The sequence below is a fragment of the Lissotriton helveticus genome, chromosome 2_1 (genome assembly GCF_964261635.1).
Source record: "Lissotriton helveticus chromosome 2_1, aLisHel1.1, whole genome shotgun sequence".
In the NCBI taxonomy this organism is placed as follows: Eukaryota; Metazoa; Chordata; class Amphibia; order Caudata; family Salamandridae; genus Lissotriton; species Lissotriton helveticus.
The window spans coordinates 1623287733-1623306805 of NC_136059.1; the positions used below are offsets into that span (position 1 = coordinate 1623287733).

The 19073-nt window shown below is 44.7% G+C and overlaps 1 protein-coding gene across 3 annotated transcripts in view; it reads right to left on the reverse strand.

Annotated features, from left to right (window-relative positions):
• LOC144818802 (prostaglandin reductase 1-like) overlaps positions 1–19073 on the reverse strand; it is a 330315-nt gene that overhangs the window by 182569 nt on the left and 128673 nt on the right. For all 3 annotated transcript variants that reach the window (XM_078676574.1, XM_078676573.1, XM_078676572.1), the window contains exon 3: positions 7256–7301. In XM_078676574.1, the coding sequence (XP_078532700.1) occupies positions 7256–7301 (46 nt within the window). The remainder of the gene's footprint in view (positions 1–7255; positions 7302–19073) is intronic.

Genomic DNA, 19073 nt, shown 5'->3' on the forward strand with positions numbered 1-19073 from the left:
GCTGGACTCCTCCCCCATGCCCCTGCCTTCCGATGACATAGCCATTGCTGAGTGGCAATGAAGGAGGCAGAGGTGACTTCCAACACCTACTCCTACGTTATCTAGATCTGCCTGCCCATGGTGATTTAGGTTAATGGAGGGCTTCCAAAAGCACCGTGGACCTTTTGAATTACTGCCAAAAAGTAACGTTATTCCCAACTGTAGGAAGGTGGAGTATTATGTGGTGATGCTGGTTAGGCTTCACCATGCAATATTGTCACAAGCCCCAAAGATGGTCCTTCGATTCACACTAATAAATCCTTAGCTCAATCCTGGTATTGTAGCAAAAAGCAGTAAGGCTTTACTATAGGAACATGTGTTGAGCATTTCAGAGTACCAATTTGGACAATAAGTAATTGACACGACTCATGAGAAATCAGACACCAATTTATAAAAATAATAGTGTATTTTTATCTTAATTTAGACATCAAAATGAACAGAATAGCTTGAAAATAACCGGAGTTATAGATTTTTGAAGCAATATAAATCAGTGCAGAATATTACAGTGAGACTTTATCATTGCGACCAATGGGAAAAACCACTGGAGACATTTGGTTACTTGCAGGTCAAGTTGTGTGGTATCCTTGCAGGGTAAGGGTGATGCGGGCCCAGGACCAAGCCACAACAGTCAGTCCAAATTTACCTGGCCCATGATGCCCAGATGCAGAGCTGTCCTAGCTGTCCCTGGTGCTGAACGGGAGCCAAGGGAGGGATGGTTTTACTGCTTAAACGGTACTGTAGGGAAAAAGATGCAAAAACACAACAACAGCTTGGTTGCTGACATCGGTCGAAGCTCTGGTGGAGTTCAATTCAGGTGCAGCTTCAAGTAAAGAGATTGGTTGAGGGACTGGTGACCAACAAGCCTTGGTAATGGTATGTAAAGCAGAAAGTTACTTTGATGTCCAGTGGTCCCGGTAAATGCAGTAGTTGCCTTTAACTTTGTGGAAGGTAGGACTGCAGTTCCCGCAATTCACTAGACCATCTGGATTTGGGTGATCCCTCATAAGGCCCGATGGCCAGTGATTCTTTGAATTCAGAGCGTTGTTTTACCTGCGGTTTGCTGGGGGCTAGTGCCACTAGTTCAGGGGAGTCTGAGAGTGCTTCAAGTTTCACAGGGGTCCTTCTGTCTGGGGAAACCAAGAGATAGCCTAGGACGAGTCTCAATCAAGCAATTCCAGGAGCGTTGCCACAGGTCCACGGTATCCTTCTTTTGACTTGTGCAAGTCCTGGTGTCACTGACACAGATCTCGTCTACCGGCCTCATTTGATGGAGGTTGTTCAGAATTGAGGTTCTGGTGTCAAGGGTGTTCCTTAAATCCTAGATTTAGGGGAGTTGGGGGTGGGAACAAGTAGCCAATGCGCTGCTGGTACTTACAGCTAGTCGGCTCCTGAGATGACCAGATCCGGGGGTGTGGGTCACCTTTTCTTCCCAGAACACTCTTTTCTGCCACTTTTAAAAATGGCAGAACCCTCCTTCCAGTGTACAGACCGAGCTGCCCACCCTGGAGGTTTGGCTAGCATTCTAGTGGTGTACACCACCTTGTCTATCTTAAAATGTGCTTGGGGCAGGAGGAGGATTGTTTCCTAATCTGGGAGTCAACCCGGATGCATATCAGAGGCAGTGCAGTCTTTGAAGCTCACCACCTTGATGTGCCACTTCACTAGCCTGCACGACGGTGATGCCCCGTGGTGCTGAGGAACCCCAGGTTTAATTGATTATGAACATGGCTTCCTGATGAAGGCTCACAGCCGAAACGCGAGTAGGACACAGATTTTCAAGAGCCATGCCAGAAATGTATGTCCTCTGTATATAATGAAGTGATTCTTTTCTAGCTATGTATATGTCTTGATACAAATTGCACCATTGTAAATAACTTCATTACAAAGACATTTATTATTGACACTTTCCGAAATGTATTTGATATTGGGTCAATATCAGAATAGATTTTGAATCTTTATTGCCACATACAGTGTAAAATTGAATATAGAGGATTATATGTGTTCTCTCCTTTTTTAATGAGTACATTCAGTATAACTTATTTGTAAAAATAATAAAAAACAATTTTGATACCACTGAATTCAGGTTGCATGCATATGTTTATGACATTTAGGTCCACAAGCATTTTCATCTCTTGGATAAAACCAGGGCCAGGATATGGAAACATGAATATGTCAATGTTTTCAAATTACTACATCGGTAATTACAGTCCAAGGAGGAGGAAGGAGAACTGACGAGACAGATGAGGGTTCCCATTAAAATGGAAAATTGGACCACATCATTTCTGATTTCCGCTAATATATACTGCAAAAAATATATGGACACAGTGATAGCTTTCCTAAAATACATGGAAATAATCAGGAAAGTTCAGCTGCACTTCGGTGGCTCAGCATGGTTGAGTTACGACGAAGCGTTTCGGGTGCGAGTTAGCATCAACCCCGACAAGCCTTGGGGGGAGGTGGATCAGGAGTTGTGGATGCAGTAGATGTCATCCACGCAATCAAAAGCATCCACTCATATGGCGAGTGAGTTGCTGGTCACCTACCAGTCCTTTCAGGCATGTCCTGCCCAGTATGGGGCAGGTGGGAACAGTGTGGGAGCAGGGAGCATGGGTGGGTCGTCCAAACCACCAGGGGCCTGCTGGAACTTTAACAAAGGGTCCTGCATGAGGCACCCTTGTAAGTTTAAGCACAATTGCTCCAAGTGTGGGAGTAGAAACCTCCTAGTCCAGTGCTTCACTCTGGTCACCCCCAGGGAGCAGTGGCAGGCAACAAAAGGGAGAGGGCAGGTGGGACCATAGGGCCCCTACTCCAATTAAGCGGTTTGCCATGGGCCCATGACTTTCAGTCTACCCTGACAGAGGCAGCGCTGTGGTTGCAATGGGGTTTTCAAGAAGATTTTTGGGTGGGGTATCAGGGTCCTAGGGTCAGGTTCTGGTTGGACAATCTGAAATCAGCTTAGCAACTGCCTGCAATTGTGGCAGCAACATTGGAGAAAGTGGTGTTAGAAGGGAGGATGGCGTGCCCCTTTACAGACTGGCCGTTGGAGGACTTGATCATGTCACCATTGGGGGTGGTGCCCAACAAGACCCTTGGTGACTCCCGAATGATTCATCACCTTTCCTAGCCGGAGGGGAACTCAGTGAATGATTTTATCGTGGAGAGTGACTCCAAGGTGCTGTATGCCTCTGTGGACGATGCAATCCATCTGGGGAGGGCGTGCGGGGGTGAGCAGAAAGGGCCAAGTGTGATGTCAGGTCTTCTTTCCGTCTGTTGCCTATTCATCCGATGGATTTCCCTTCTGCTGGGGGTGCAGTCGTTGGGGCCATCTACGTGGACAAGGTCTTGCCCACGGGGGGTGACATCTCAGGTTCACTGTTTGAGATGTTCAGTACATTTTTACAATGGGTGTTTATCAAGAAGAGCGGGCATGGGGGGGTGACACACTAACTGGACGTTTTCTTGTTTGTGGGAAAAGGTGACTCAGATGACTGTGGATGAGCGCTCCAGCAGTTTGAGAATATAGTGCGGAGGTTCGGGTACCCTTAGCCCCAAAGAAGACAGCTGGGCCCTGCTGTAGACTGACATTCCTGGGCATTGAGCTAGACTCTATGCATTGGATTGCGCGGCTCCCACAGGACAAAGTGACGGACATGCAGGGATTACTGGCAACTGTGATGGGGGAAAAGATCGAGTTGAGGACGGTGCAGAAGTTGCTGCGTTTCTTGAACTTTGCTAGCAGGTTGGTGAGAGCGGCGAGGACATTTTGCAAGCAGCTTGGCATGGCCATGTCAGGCGCTGTGTTACTGCATCACAGGGTCTGGATTTCGATGGGAGTCAGGGATGACCTGGGAGTGTGGCAAATGTTTTTGGAGGAATTCAATGGCATCTCATTGAACTTTGTGGAGGAAAACACGATCTGGCAAGTGCTGGGGCATCGGGATTTGGCCTGTTTTGGGATGGGCGGTGGTGTGCAGAAATATGGCCGGCACATTGGTTGACACAAGGCCAGAGCATCGCCTTTTTGGAGTTCTTTCCATTGCTAGTGGTGCTGGTGGTGTGGGGCAGGGAGCTGCAGAACCGGTCGGTGCTTTTCCACGTGAATAATACCACGGTAGTGGAACTGGTCAATGGGGAGTAAGCGACCGACCCGAGTTTGTTGAGACTGTTGCGTAGGTTTATGTTTAACTGTTTACAGTTGAATATTGTTTTTCGTGACACGTACGTGCCTGGAGCAAGCAATGACGTGACGGGTGCTTTGTCTCTTTTTCAGTGGCAGGGCTTTCGGACTTTGGCACCGAGTGCGGAACAGTGCAAGACTACGTTGCCGGATGACATCTAAGCCTGGGGGGAATGAGGCGGATAGGTCTGGCTGAAAAATCCTTGGCAGATTCAACGCGTCGGAGTTACAAGCTGGCATGGTCTGAGTTCAGAGAGTCGCTGCGGCACGGGAGGGCGTCCCAAATAATTGCACATCCAGAAGCTGAGCAGGGAGTCCTGACTGTTGTGTTACATTGTATAGATAGGGGACTGAGCAAACAACCATAGCGGGGAAGTTGGCTGTGATCTCATTATACCGTAAATTGTATATGGGCTTTGATCCGGTGAAGGATGAACTTCTGAGCAGAGCACTGAAGGGTTGGGGGAGAGAGAGGGGTGGGGGCAGTGAGGGGGTATTACTTTTGAATTATTGAGGGACTTGTTAGAGATGTTACCGGTTTGTTGCTATGATGCGGGGGAGGCACAGTTATTCTGGCTCTGCATGATATGGATGTTTTTTGGAGCCTTCCTGGTGTTGGAATTGCTGGGTACCTCACAAAGGCCTGGTTTGTTGTACAGTGAGGTGGATATGGCTCACAGGAATCTGGGAATTTGGCGTAGGCAACCAAAGGCAGATCAGGCGGGGAGGGGTAAGTGGGTTTGGTTGCTAGAAAGTGGGTCCGCTGAAGTTTGCCCAGTCCGGGAATGGCAAACAGCTGCATTGCGGGGTCAGCAGGGGAGTTGGAAGATATACTGCCATGCTTCTGGATTTGGTCTGTGAGACCATGTGACTGTTTTTTTTATAAAGCAGCATACGAAGACTGCCACGGGTACCAGTTGTCTGTGTGCACAAAAGGACCAGAGGCTCCCTGTACAACCCAGCAGCCCAAACCCCAGCCATGTTTATTGCCAGGCAGTAGCGGCTTCAGGGGGGTGCAACTGGTGCAAAACTCAGGTTGGATGGAGAGGCACCTATTGCTCTCTGACCCTCCTGTATCTGTATTGTCTTTTATATGTGTGTGTTACTTGCACATGTGGTGGTTTGCAGACCAGCATCTCACACCCCAATACCTGCACCCGCGCATCTAGATGCACTGAACAGCAGATATCTCCGGCTCTCCCAAGTCAGATTTGTATTTCTGGGGGGGAGGGGAGGGGGGGTTGCACAGTTGTATCTGGCTGAAAGTGAGGAGTTGAGTCTTGTGTGCTTTCTAAGGAGAGCTCAACATGTCTGTGAGTGTTAGCTGGCCCCAGATGGGTGCGCGTTGAAAGGGGAGGGTGGCATGGTAGACCTAAGGGGAGGGGCCATCAGAGATATGGGAGAGAGAATGGTATGAGGATAACATGGTCCTTGAAGGGCTGTAAGAGCGGTTTGTGTTTTTAAAATGTCGGTAATTAAGGTTCTCAGATTTCATCTCGTCACCGACGAAGCTGTGCTATACTCCCGGGCTTCAGACTAAGCATCTGGTAAATTCTGACACTAGTAGTCCAGGGGTAGTTCTCAGTTTAGGAGTAGTAAAGTTAGGACTCCTAAATTTACTACTCCTAAACTGAGAAAAATCCTAATTTTACAACGTTAGGTATTCACAGAAGGCATTTAGGAGTGCTAAAGTTAGGAGTCCTAACTTTACTACTACTAAACTGAGAAAAATCTAAATTTTAAGACTTTCAGTATTCACGGAAGGCATTTAGGAGTCCTAAAGTTAGGACTCCTAACTTTACTGGCATGCATCACGCACAAGGCCTTACACTCTAACTCCCCTGGGTATCTTGCACAGAAGCTTGTGATATCCGGAGGAAGCAGAAACTCACGATCGGCCAATGCCCTCCTACTCCGGACTGCACGCTTTAGAAAAATAAAAACCTACAATTGGGCTTTCGCGGGGACTGCATTAAGAATATGGAACTCCCTCCCGACATCAGAAGAATCCCCTCCCTGGCACGCTTCAAAAAAGAGGCTAAATCCTTCCTCATGGGTAAATTCCTTGGCTAAACCTGCCCCACAGCCACCTGAGAGACTATTGCCTTATCCTGCGACCTCGCCACATCAAGAAACCTGGGGTCTACCATCTGTAATCTATGATTATAATGCTTCCTTGTATTCCCCCACCCCGCTGGTACCCTGCACCCCCTCCCCTAATGTAGAGTACTCGTGTGATATCCTGCCTATTGTATGACTCTTGACTCTATAAAATGCCCTGATGTATAGTTTTTCCTATCCCTCAATATAGAGTACTCGTGTGATATCCTACTTAATGCACAGTACCCTTTGACACCCTGCCTACCTTATGACCCCTCGACTATGTAAGTTCTCTGATGTACAGGTCTCCTGTGATAACCTGCCTTTTATATTACTCTATGAATGTGTAAAGCGCTCGGATACTCGCACAGGTCAAGTTCGCGCTCTATAAAACCTTAAAATAGATAATAAATAAACTGAGAAAAATCCTAATTTTAAGACTTTCGGTATTCACAGCTTAACTTCTGTGAATACCAAAAGGAGTAAGTGCCTTCTGTGAATACCAAAATGAGTAAGTGCCTTCTGTGAATACCAAAATGGTAGTAAGTTTAGGATTTTGTCTTAAGTTAGTTCTGTGAATCGGGTCCTATGCTTTTAGCAGTTGTGGGAGTGGGTAGTGCATTTATAGTGTCCGGTCTAAAATCTTAAAAAGCCCTAATCATTGTTAAAGTGCACTTTAGGATTTCTTAGCTGCCGCCATGTTCCTCCGGTTTATAATTATTTCACACCACCTGGTTCTCGCAGTAGAGGGGGCCAGTTTATTTGTATTCTTTTGTTTTCTATTTCCAAGATACCTACGGCATGAACGCTTGCACTTTAGAAATAATTAAATAAGTGGCACTTGATTTTGCCTTTGTACAAGCCTTCAAGAAGAAGAGCTACTCAATAAACATAAAAATACAAATAGACTTTTTACTCCATTAAACAAAATGGTCTCACCTCATGTATGGATCAACACTGAAACACAGAGCTTCAAGCAGCACCTCTGTGAAGAAACAGACACATCACATAACATTATTACAGAAGGACTGGTGTTTGGGGAAAAAGTAAAACACATATCTATACAAATGGGCCAGACCCACTGCGGGTGGCCTCCAAGGGTTTTCTATTTGTTTGATGACACAGCAATTAACATGGACTTTACAGCTCTACTGGACAGACACGATATCTGTTGCCCAGGACTGATGCATAATCGTCTTGCTAAGTGAACTTTGGAGTACCAATACATAAAGTAATAGTAAAACATGCTATTTACAGCCCTTAGAAATGGTAGACTTGCAGGATTTAAAAAAACCAAGTAATTATTTGTAGTAGTTGTAGGAAGGGGGATACAGGGATGATTATTGCTTCCAAAAGAAGAATCTGCCAAATGTGCCTGGACTTTGTGGTGTAGAGGGTGCAGACTTGACGTGGGCTTCAATTTATCTCCTTCACTGCTGGAGGAGCAGTAGCCTCAAACGTAACCTGGTCTCAAGACGTTTAACCATAACTCACATTTGGTAGCTTGGCCTGAGCAGCAAGGCATGCCTCAGAAAGAAATTGTGTTGAAATAACCATCCTTAAAATGTTACAGCATTTAATAAATTACCTACAATTTTGATATACATGTAAGTAAAAAATGTTCTTCCAATTGAAAATACAATGAAGAAATACAGATATGGGTAAAAAAAGAAACTATGCCCCCTAATCTGTATGGTGATAAATAGTTAACTATAAATAAAAAATATTCAGCCAGTAGCTATAATAAGGGAATACTTTGGGGTGTCAATAAACCCTACCCTTTTGCTCATCAAGGAATTGGAAAGGATAGTACATAAAGCAACAAGAAAATAGTGTTGTCAAAAAGGACAGTAGAGGACAGCAGTGCATCAAAAAATTCACTACATTACATCCCTACATGGACATTCACAGGTGCTAAATGGCTGCAGATGTCAAGTTACTGGGTACTGCAAGCTTTTGGAAATTTGCTGCCTTTCAAATGTGTGTGACGCTACTTCAATATTGGAAATAGCACTAAGGTCCAACAAGTTCTCTTTGATGTTACATGTGGACTAGTTTGCGTGCTCCTTAGTTCAGTCCTCTTGAAAACTTTGTTGGGGTGGATCCTTCCACAGCAACCAAGGCTACAGTATTCCTCCGATCACACTAGTTTACTGGCAATTCCAACCAGTGGCAAGAGGAGTCCTCTTTTCTAGGATCATCTCTATTTTCAGGCACTTGAATACTTCAGAAAATATGTTTTGCAACATGACCCTGCAGTCCAGAGCCACGCATGGCTCGCCACATGGCTTATATAAGCAGTGTTGACTTTAGAAATGAAATATATGTGGTCCACACATTGAGCAACAGATAAAATTGATGGTTGAGGGAGGCCACCTACAAAGGTCAATCATAAAGTGTGTATGTGTGTATATGCCAGTAGGTAGTTATAGTTAAGACTTAGTTTCCATAGGAAAAAGGGTTTTCTTACTTGCCTATATCTTTGGTGCTGGTTGACGAATGTTCCAGAAATTTTACAAAGTATGCCAGTGGGTCTTATTGTACTTGGAACGTTTTGGGTGATCCATCAAGCAGGGAATGGGAGAAAGTAGAGGGGTAAAAACCTGTGTTTCCCATGTTATTTTCCCATAGAGATCTTAGAGACAACTACAGCCCGAACTGCTGGACTAAAGGATACCACATTTGGTAGAAAGGTAGCTTTTGGTTTAGAAAGTGGCCCTTTTGTTATTTGGTGTAAATCTGTTCAGTAGTTTTGGAGATACTAAAGAAAATCCAAATCTGTATATCAAGGTGCGCAAATAATTTGCAAATATTGCCGATCTCATGAAGAGATCTGATTAGTTGTCAACGCTTCAACCAGGAAGTAAAGGCTAGGACCTGATCTACAATAAAGACCAATTTAACACATCCTTGTGTGGGAAGATCATTACAATTTTGGCGCAACCGACTGACCCTAACACCGAACCCCCGCATCAGCTGCTACAGTGACACGCTTGCACCACTGATACGCTTGCATACAGCTGGCAGAGCAGTACAGCTAGAGACATGTTTTCATCCTTTGTGACACCTACAACAGTGCAATTACAATTCGAGGTAAACTGTAAGGGGGCAAATATTTGATTTCTGTAGAATTCGGTCTGCTCCTCTATTCACCATGGCATCCAATAAATATGTTGATTATCTTCAATCTTTTACTTCCACTTCAGATGATTCTTCCCTTAAATGGCAGGAATTGCTTGAATATTTTCTGAACTATATATCTACCTTCGATGATGTGAGGATTTCACTCCTGACTGAAACCATTTTTTTGTTACACTGTTTTAGGTCATCTGGTTTAAAAACCTATAATCACATAGAAAGGAAACCTAGACAACCAGATCATAGCAATGCTTTTACCAATGCACTTGAGGATTTAGACAAATATTTAACGACTACAGTTTGTGTTGGTATTGATAGGTACAAATTCTACTACAGGAAGCAGCCCAAATAAGAGTTTATGTAAGATTAAGTAATCAGTATTAAAAAAATCAGGCATTGGCTTTTCGTTTTGGGACATTACACGATGAGCTTATATGCGACCAGATTGTCATGCATGCTGCAAATCCCACCATACAGGATAATGTTTGGGGAAAAGGAGAAGTCCCATTACAGGTTATAATAGATATTGTTAAACGTGAAGAATTGACTGGGAGGTGTGCAAAGGCTGTACTTTCAGAACATAACAGAGATATAAAAGATGACAAAGTTCACAAGTCTGGAGATGTGGTCCATAAAATTAAACCTAGTAAAAAAGAAGAACAAAGCTGCATCAGAGGTTGGTGAAAGAACCAACAGTACACAGAAATCATTACTTGACAATAAGAATGAAGTCAAATGTTACAGATGTGGGTTCTCTGGTCATTATGCAAATAACAAAAAAAATACCTGCAAGTAATCAACATTGCTCGGGTTGTGGTATTCTAGTTAATTTCAAGACAGTATGCAGGAAAAAGAAAACCAGGGCTATAAAAGTCTTGGAAGAGGATTTAAGAGGAGGTATCATTCACCACGCATCCATTTCAACGTGTACTATTACATCATGGTTTTCACTACACAAGTCGTTACACTGACTTGCACTGGAGGGCGGTGTTGACTAAGGAATAGTGTAAATTATTGTTTCCAACACCTTCCCTACTGTATGAAGACTGGAGTTGGAATAGTAATTCACACTATTCCTTAATTCAGCGCCAAGCCAGCGCAAGTCGATGTAGCGACTTGCGTTGTGAAAACCGCGATCTAACCAGACCGCGTTGAAATGGCCCTCGCTGTATCATCATACATCTGGATTTAAGCCATGATTTCCAGGACAGTGAGGATGAGGAAGACACAAATATGTCTGTATTGAGTATAGATTCTTCCTTAAATGTGGATGACAGGCCTAGGTGTCAAAGGAAAAAACCGAAGTGTGAACTATCCATAGGTGGCATTACTATAAGGATAACAGCTGATTCAGACTCCCCTTATACCGTTGTCAACGAAAGTCTGTGGTTGAGAAAGTTCACATTAACGTTTGGGGATAAGTTAGAACCATCAGACATATTTCCAAAAGGTTTGACAGGGGATTCCATTAATTGCTTGGGTTATAGGGAATTACCTGTTGTGTTTAAAAACAATGCAGTCATTGTGCAAACTATATGTGCTAGGGTTGGATCTGCAATAAAGACTAATTTAACACGTCTTTGTATGGGAAAATCATTACATTGAGTCGGCAAAAATAGCATTGTAGTCCCCCAGTGACCAGTAATTGAGGAAATGGAAACAGGAGGTTGGGATCATAGATTAACTCTTCGTCATTCATCTCCCCCGTGACATATATTTGGGCTGAAGCACATTCGGATTTCCATTCAAAATGGTGTGCTTAATATTAATAGATTGCTAAAATAGTCCATTCTGATATGAAGTGTATCTTGACATGTTATGGTTTTTGTTTCTATACACGTTCAGAATTTATTTTTATATGAATTAAAAATGATACATGAAGGAATGATTCTTAACTATAATCTTATTAATCAGCTATGATGTCACTCTGCTGTGAGTTCCTATTCTTGAACCGTCAATTCTACAGCTATCTAAATTGTCATCCTTCATTGGAGACCAACATGCTTTCCTTTGGATTCGGTTATAGGGAAGTAAAGTAACCACATGCGTCGACCACCTCTAGAACCTATGTTTTTGAAAAAAAAACATTTCAGCCTTGCTACTTCGTAAACAGTCTGAAGAATAAGCTGAGGAATGTTTGAAACCTGACATGTTTTAGCTTGGCACTGTGGCTGTCTTCTTCAGCTTCTCTTGGAATACACAGACTATCCTCAGAGCTGTTCTGGGGAGTGGAGAGACTACAGTAATGATAATCTATTTCCCTAATGCCTGATGGTAAATTCAGTCGCACAGGAACTGTGATCAGCATAGTATCTCTTAGCGTCGCATTTCATATTTCTGTAATTTTTCCAAGATAGTATTTATGATGGGCAATATTTCTGGAGGGCATAATGTTTTTGGTAAGTCCAATTTTGCCAATGGTACAAGCACTGTTTTGTCACTCATCCAGGCCCAGATATACTAACGCTTTGTGCCAGGTTTGCGTCACAAAAGTGAAGCAAACTTGGCACAAATGTTAGGGTGGGATTTACTATCCAATGCAAAACAGAATTTACGTTGGAAAATTCCCCAAATTAACTCAAAGTTTTGTTATGCACTACTTTGCAGTACTTTGTGTCAAGGAGGTGTTCCATGGGTGGTACAAGGGCGTTCCTGTGCAACCACTCATGGATTTTTATACAAATCCCTATCTACTAACATTCACAGACCGGGATTTCTGCCAAAACCTTATGCCTCCTGGAGACAGGTGTAAATAGGAGAAATGTTTTAATTTTTCCTTATTTTGCCAACTTTGCATGTGTGCTGCATTGTACATGACAAATATTAAGGGGCAAAAGTCTTAGAGGAAAATTTTTGTACTGCAAGTGCCACTACTATGACGCAATGGTGTGCGTTTGCGTGCAGCAGACAAGAGTGCCATCGCGTTGGGGGAGTGAAAAAATTTGCCGTATCGTAGTAGGTATGGTGCATTTTTTACTCTCTCACAGCAAGACCGAACAGTAACTTGGAATGCTTTTGAAGGATACTTGCATGTATTTTCTTTTACCAAGGAAAATTATTGAGGGATTTGTGGCACAATTAGAAGTATATATTTTTAAGAGATGTGTTCTGTATTTTGCAGAAAATAAATTTGAAAGAAATAGGCTTAAGAAAAAAATCATGTGTTAATTGAAGGAATCATCACAAATTCACATTTGAAAGGTTTTGTTTGCTTGCTCAATGACGCGAGTGGTGCCTCTGCATTTATAATTATTATTATTACATCTCCATAAAAACAAAAACATTTGAATACTGCCAAGACGCTGTAAAGTGTGGCTTCTACAAAAGCCATGACAAGCATCCCTGCAGAGCAGTCCCTCCATACCTGCACATTACTTATCCCCCTCTGTACTTTTCATATAGTGATGCAGAGATGAAAACTGCTGAGTAACTAATAGTCCCTTACAATGCTTCTGCGTTAAGAAAATACACTCAACTGCAGCACTCACACCATGCTTTGATCTCTCAAGCTTAAGTTGATCAGGAGTTAACCACGTGACAAGTGAGTTTGTAAAGCACATGTTCACCCTTGAATCTCGTGGCATTGAAATAACAGATGTATCTAAGTGCCCTGCTCAATGGTACTCATTTTATCAAGTTCGAAAGGATGAAAGGCTGAGTGGACCTGGCGGGATTCAAACCTATGACCATCAACTGAGGGCAGACTATGTAATGCAAAGGTGTTATGTTGAAATGCAAATAAAAAAATAATTAAAAAAAACTATGAGTATCAAGTCACACGGAGAGAATGCATTAGGTCACCGACCCAACATCTGCATTTAATTCCCTTCACCTTTCTTCTAACACATCGCTGGGAACACACAATGTTAAAATAAAGTTGAAAACTATGGCTTGGTTTCCCAAAAATTAGAATCACCTGTGTGTCTTCTCGGTACACAGAAAATTGCAGTTGTGTTTTTAAATTACTAGTCCTGATTCAAATATTTAGTTGATAATTAAACTTCAAACTCTTCACCCATGCATACGAGGCCTGTCACAACACCAGGCCAACATACCTGAGCAACCACCTCTCTTTCCACGCAGCCAAAAGACACCTTCGATCAGCCGACCTCTCTCTGGCCACTGTTCCACGCATCTACAAGACCGGACCAGGAGGAACATCATTCTCTTACATCGCAGCCAAGGCCTAGAACAACCTCCCCTCCACCTCCACCTCCAGCAAGGCCCCACACTGCCCCAGTTCAGGAAGAACCTCAAGACCTGGCTCTTCGGATGACCCCAGCACTCAACGGAGCCGCCCCCTCCCCTCCCAGAGCCTTGAGACCCACGCAGGTGAGTAACTGCGCTTTACCAACTATTGATTGATTGATTGAATGATTTACAAATGCAGGATGTCCCTAAAATGGAGGCAAACATGCCAGCATCTCAGAGTTTTCATAATCGTATGTTTGAGATAAAGTGTGGGGACATCAATTACTGATGAGAAGTGCAGGAGTGTAGCAAGTGGAAATGCAATAAGCTTCCATAATGTTAAAATTTTGGTGCACTCACAAGCATTTCAAGTGGATTTTTAACCACATGTGAAGCTACTCAAAACAAGGCTAAAAGTGTCCTGGTGAGGTGTGAACATTTTCCAAGTGTACCATAATTACAGACGGTACAGAGAAAGTACCACAGTGGAAAGCAACCCAGAAACATCAAAGGGGCGGTTCACTAGGCAGCGATTCACACGGAAATCCATAAGTGGACAGTGCGCAAGATTAAAATATACAGCAGCAAGGTGGCAACATAAGCTACTTGGAAGGGGGTGAGAAAGTGGCCAAGCAGCTATGGCGGTAGCGCTCGGAGCGAGGGAACCGGGTACGAGTCTCAGCAGGGACGCCTAACATGCGGCGATTCTGGACAACCCACTTAATCCCCCATGCCAAAAATAAAATGGATGTCTACGTCGGGGGCTAATAGTGAGCGAGCTGGCACCTTCGGGACTAGGTAACGCTAGGTAAAACTCCACAAAAGAGTTTTCCATTGGGACCCAGAGTTATGCAATGTGTACAGATTCCAGTCTCGGCAGGGATGCCTAATAGGCGGTGGCTCTGGGCAGATCACTCAATCCCCCGTGCAAAATACAATGCAGGTGGTCCATCGGTAACGGGATTGGGACTCGGGGCCTAATTTGATCCGATGGTTTCCGGTGCTCAGCACCAGCATTTATTGGACAATGCCGGAACTTATGACAGCTACCGCATGGTGGCGCTGTTTTGCGTAATATAGAGAGGATCACAATAACAGCTGTTTGCCAAGCACTAGACCTTAAAACTCTAAATTCCTGCCCCCCCCCCCCAAACCATTCTTTCAGCTTTTTGGGGCCTCAAACACTCTGAAGTGGTATACTAGTAGCAGTGTGACGGCTAGTAGTTTGTAAGTACTGTGATTGGCAGCGAAGGCAGTTGCAATGGAAGGTGCAAGCTGGGGGGCCTCCTTATGAGGGATTAAAATGCGTTGGTACCTGGGGTTTAGCGCATGCTAGGTAAGACTCAGCGCAAGAGTTTCCACTGGGCCCTGAGTTATTATATACAGCTAGCTAATGGAGATAACCGCTTTGTAATTCAGGCCTAGTTGAACTCGCATTTGCTAATGGGGTCGGAGTGATTTTAGTTCTTGCTGACAGACTGGCATGACGCTTGTCAACACAGATCGAGAGAGGGTACAGTTATGTCAGTCTCATTACGTTTCAAACAATACGGTGCTCAGCGCCTTGACCCAGTGAGGGAGGTAGCAGGGTGCTAACACAGAAAGGGGTTTTAATGAGCTGCATGGCAGGGTGTAGGGCCGCATGCAGGAAATTAAGCCAGAACTGGTTTGTCAGGTTTTACATTATTTATGGGGCTGACTCCCTGTGAGACACATTACAATCATGGCTACTTGCTTCCCCTCATGGGAATGTGTAGTGAAAGTGCTTGCGTAATTCAGGATAGCGCCTCCGCTTAGGCGGAGCTTAGTTCAATGTACAGTGAGAGGACGAGGGGCGCGAGTGATGTGCCCATGCGACGGGGCGGTGGTGTCCCACAGAGAGGGGCTCTTAAAGCAGCACAGCGCTTTGGCTTTAGCGCTACGGCTTCACATGAACTGCCACAAGGGGCAGCAGGAACTATGAACACCCTGGTGGATGTGGGCTCGCAACTACCCAGGTCATGGGCGTGAGACATGAGAACCCATTGCCAAGTGGAAAGCAGCAAGATGCAGGGGTGTGCATAGCTAAGGGAATGGTGTCCCGGATCCCTTGGGCATTGCCACAGTATGCTTGCTGTATAAAGTTATAAGGTCGGAGGATCCAGCAGGACTAGGTCAGCATTTCTCGATGTGGGGGAGAAGGGGGGCCAGTGGATGAAGCTGCAAGGAGGATTGAATGTCTGGGGTGAGTAGCCCGCAATATGCCCACTAAGACAAGCCCCCAATGTTCACTTACGCATTGGCCTCGATAAACAATGTGGATAAAGTGATTGAACCCTCTGATGTCAGCAGGCTTCCATCCTAGCACCAACATCAACAAAGGAACCACACTGACCTCTAGGTACATTAAAGGGTATGTACACACAGTTTTTGCTTAAATCTAGTGCTAAATTTTACTCTACACAAAATAAAGCTGGAAATATGCTTGCTAACTATCTCAAGGTTAAAAGAGAACGAACGAAAATCTCCTCTTCCAATACTACTCTTCACAACGGCCTAAGTTACCATAGCAATCTAGGAGGTCGGCAGGTATGCAATCTAAGAGGGCGTAGGTGCTATTGGCCCAGTGTGGATTTTGCTTCTATGGGTTAGGTCAATGGTAGCAGGCAGCAAGTCGTTTTCAAATCTTGTTACTGGCGTTGGGGAGGTTATCAGTAGGAAAGGAAACCTTAAGTTAAAACGGGGTTCTCGTCTCCATATTGGTAATAAAGAATTCCTGCGCTACTCAGAAGTTGCTCCAAAGGGGCTTTTCAATGATACATTAAACAAGACTGGGAACAGGTAATAAAGAATTCCTGCGCTACTCAGAAGTTGCTCCAAAGGGGCTTTTCAATGATACATTAAACAAGACTGGGAACAGGTACATGAGTGCCCGATGGGAACTCCTGGTCTTTGGACAGTATTGATAGAAAGATAGCGTCCTATTCTAACTATTTGTAACCTGTTAAACAGCTCAGAATGGGGCCAGTTTAGTGGCGTACCATTGATGCTCATTCATTCCTGGAGGATGTGAATTACAGGAAATCAACTATATGTAGCACAGAGGCTTTCGCATCAAGATAGCAGGGAGGTTTAAAGCTCGAGCAGGCAGTGATTACCTGAGTCTGGAAGGAAAAGGGCCATTCGCAATTGCGCAGGAACCCCCTTTTTGATGCTGTGGCATTGCCAAAAACCAGTTTGGAAGGAAATAAAAATTATCGGCCTGGATATGTAAAGAATAGTTGTACGACTACAAAGCTTTCTATCATCTCCCATGGGGAAGGAGGTGCTTATATCTGGAAGAGGTGGTGGAGGTTATGGAGGTCAGTCAGGTCGGCTTAATTAGGATGGAGGGGACTTGGCCAAAATGGTTAAACAATAAGGAATCATGTAACGCCAGGGAGGGATTATTCAGGAAATTAAGTAGGGTTGGTGTAATTTGGGCATGTCCTTGCTCAAGGAAGTATGTGTGAACATTAGAAGCTTATTAATAGCTAGTAGTGATTTATGGGTGACTTAATCCACAGGCCATGTGGGGAATTGCTAACGAAATCCTTATTAGGATAACTGTATTTAAAGGGCCAGTTACGTATGCTGGGTTGCTCTTTTCCTTCAAGTGTCGGCAGTCCTGGGGAAGACTGAGGGGGCGCAGCACAATTAACATGGAGTGGGTAAGGCAATTGAAAGGCTTGTCCCACTAACAGGTGGCGAAGTACGGGATAAGGACTGAGGGTGTGCAGTATAATTAACATGGAGGGGCTAAGGCATTTGAAAGGCTCGTCCCAATAACAGGTGGCGAAGTTAGTGGCATAATACACTGGCAATGTGTGAAATGGCTGGTAAATACAACATTAGAGTAGCTGTACTTATGTTGCCAGTCACAGACATACTGGGTTGCTCCTTTCTTTTAAGCGTCAGCAGTCCTGCGTGAGGACCAGGGGTGCGCGGCACAATTAACATAGAATGGGTAGGGCATTTTAGGCTCATCTCAGTAACCGGTGGCAAAATTAAATACACAAGCAATGTGAGGATTTGCTAAACAGTCAATCAACATTATAGTAGCTGTACTTAAATGGTCAGTATGCTGGGTGGCTCTGGTTTTAACCGTCAGCAGTCCTTGGGAGGACTGAGTGGGTGCGCAGAAAAATTAACATGGAGGGCGTAACACAAAGTCATACTTTGAGTCGCTCATCAGAAACTATCAAGAGTGTGGGCAGAAGGAGGTCTGCTTGTGTTGGACGGTATGGCAGACCACAGCTAGTTTAGACGGTGACCGGGGGACTGATGGTGTGGACATTCCGTTATCAGGAGAGGTGACTCATTCAGGGGGTAACACCATGATCCAGACGGGCAGGAGAGTGGTGAAGGAGGCTCTGTTCTCAGCACTTACATGTTTAAGGAAGTCCTGGCCTCGTACCACTATATTTTGGTCGAAAGTTCTCCCATGCCAAGGCTGGGGTGCCAATGCGCTACCGAGCACAGTGAACAAGTCAGTGAGAAAGTTGAATCTAGAGGTGAGGAAATTGTTAGCATGTTCGCCAATACGGGTCATCAGGCATAATCTGATACAGGCGTCTAAGTCGGAATGGTATTTGGCAGATGGGGTGCATCTGTCGCATGCAGGCTCGAATTGCTCGTGCTCACAGTATTGGGAGCTATAGCTATGAAATTGTAACAGGAAGGGGCAGGTGGGGGACGGCAAAAGAGCCAGTAGGCTCTCTGTCCTGCGGCGGGGTCCTGGCCAAGAGGAATGGTAGGGGACTGCTTAGTAGCGGGGACTGTCCGATCCTTGAGCAGAGAGGACAGTCAATGGGGCTCCGGGCTGGCAGGAGAGGGGGCCGTCCTGCTGGTGGTCCTGAACTCTCCGGCCCTACCCGCGATGCCGGTGCTTGGAGGAAGCAATTGGTGTAAGAGCTGGTACGCAAGCAAGGCACAAGGCAGTGCCCTAGTGGCTGAGTCTAGGGGGTAGATGGTGGGTAGTCACCTCCGAATGCAAACAATTCAGATGGGTGTTGCTGCCTGCTGGCACAACCCGCATCAGGTGTGGTGAAGGTACAGAATGGTAGTGGAGATGGGTGTTGCTGCCTGCTGGCACTACACACATCCGATGCAGTGCTGGAGGTACCGAATTGTAAATACAATTATAACCTGTGGTAAAATGAATACTGTACAACCCTATGTTTACCTATGTGTATTGGTTTGATGTAATAAAATGAATAAAGTTGGTCGAATGTTGATAGTGCATCAACAATAATGGTGACATTATGTGAGAAGTAATAAAACGAAGCAGTGAAAACCAACCATTTGTATAGTTCCCATTGTGGGGGAGAAGGAAAGGGGCCAGTGGATGAAGCAGCAAGGAGGATAGAATGTCTGGGGTGAGTAGCCCGCAATATGCCCACTAAGACAA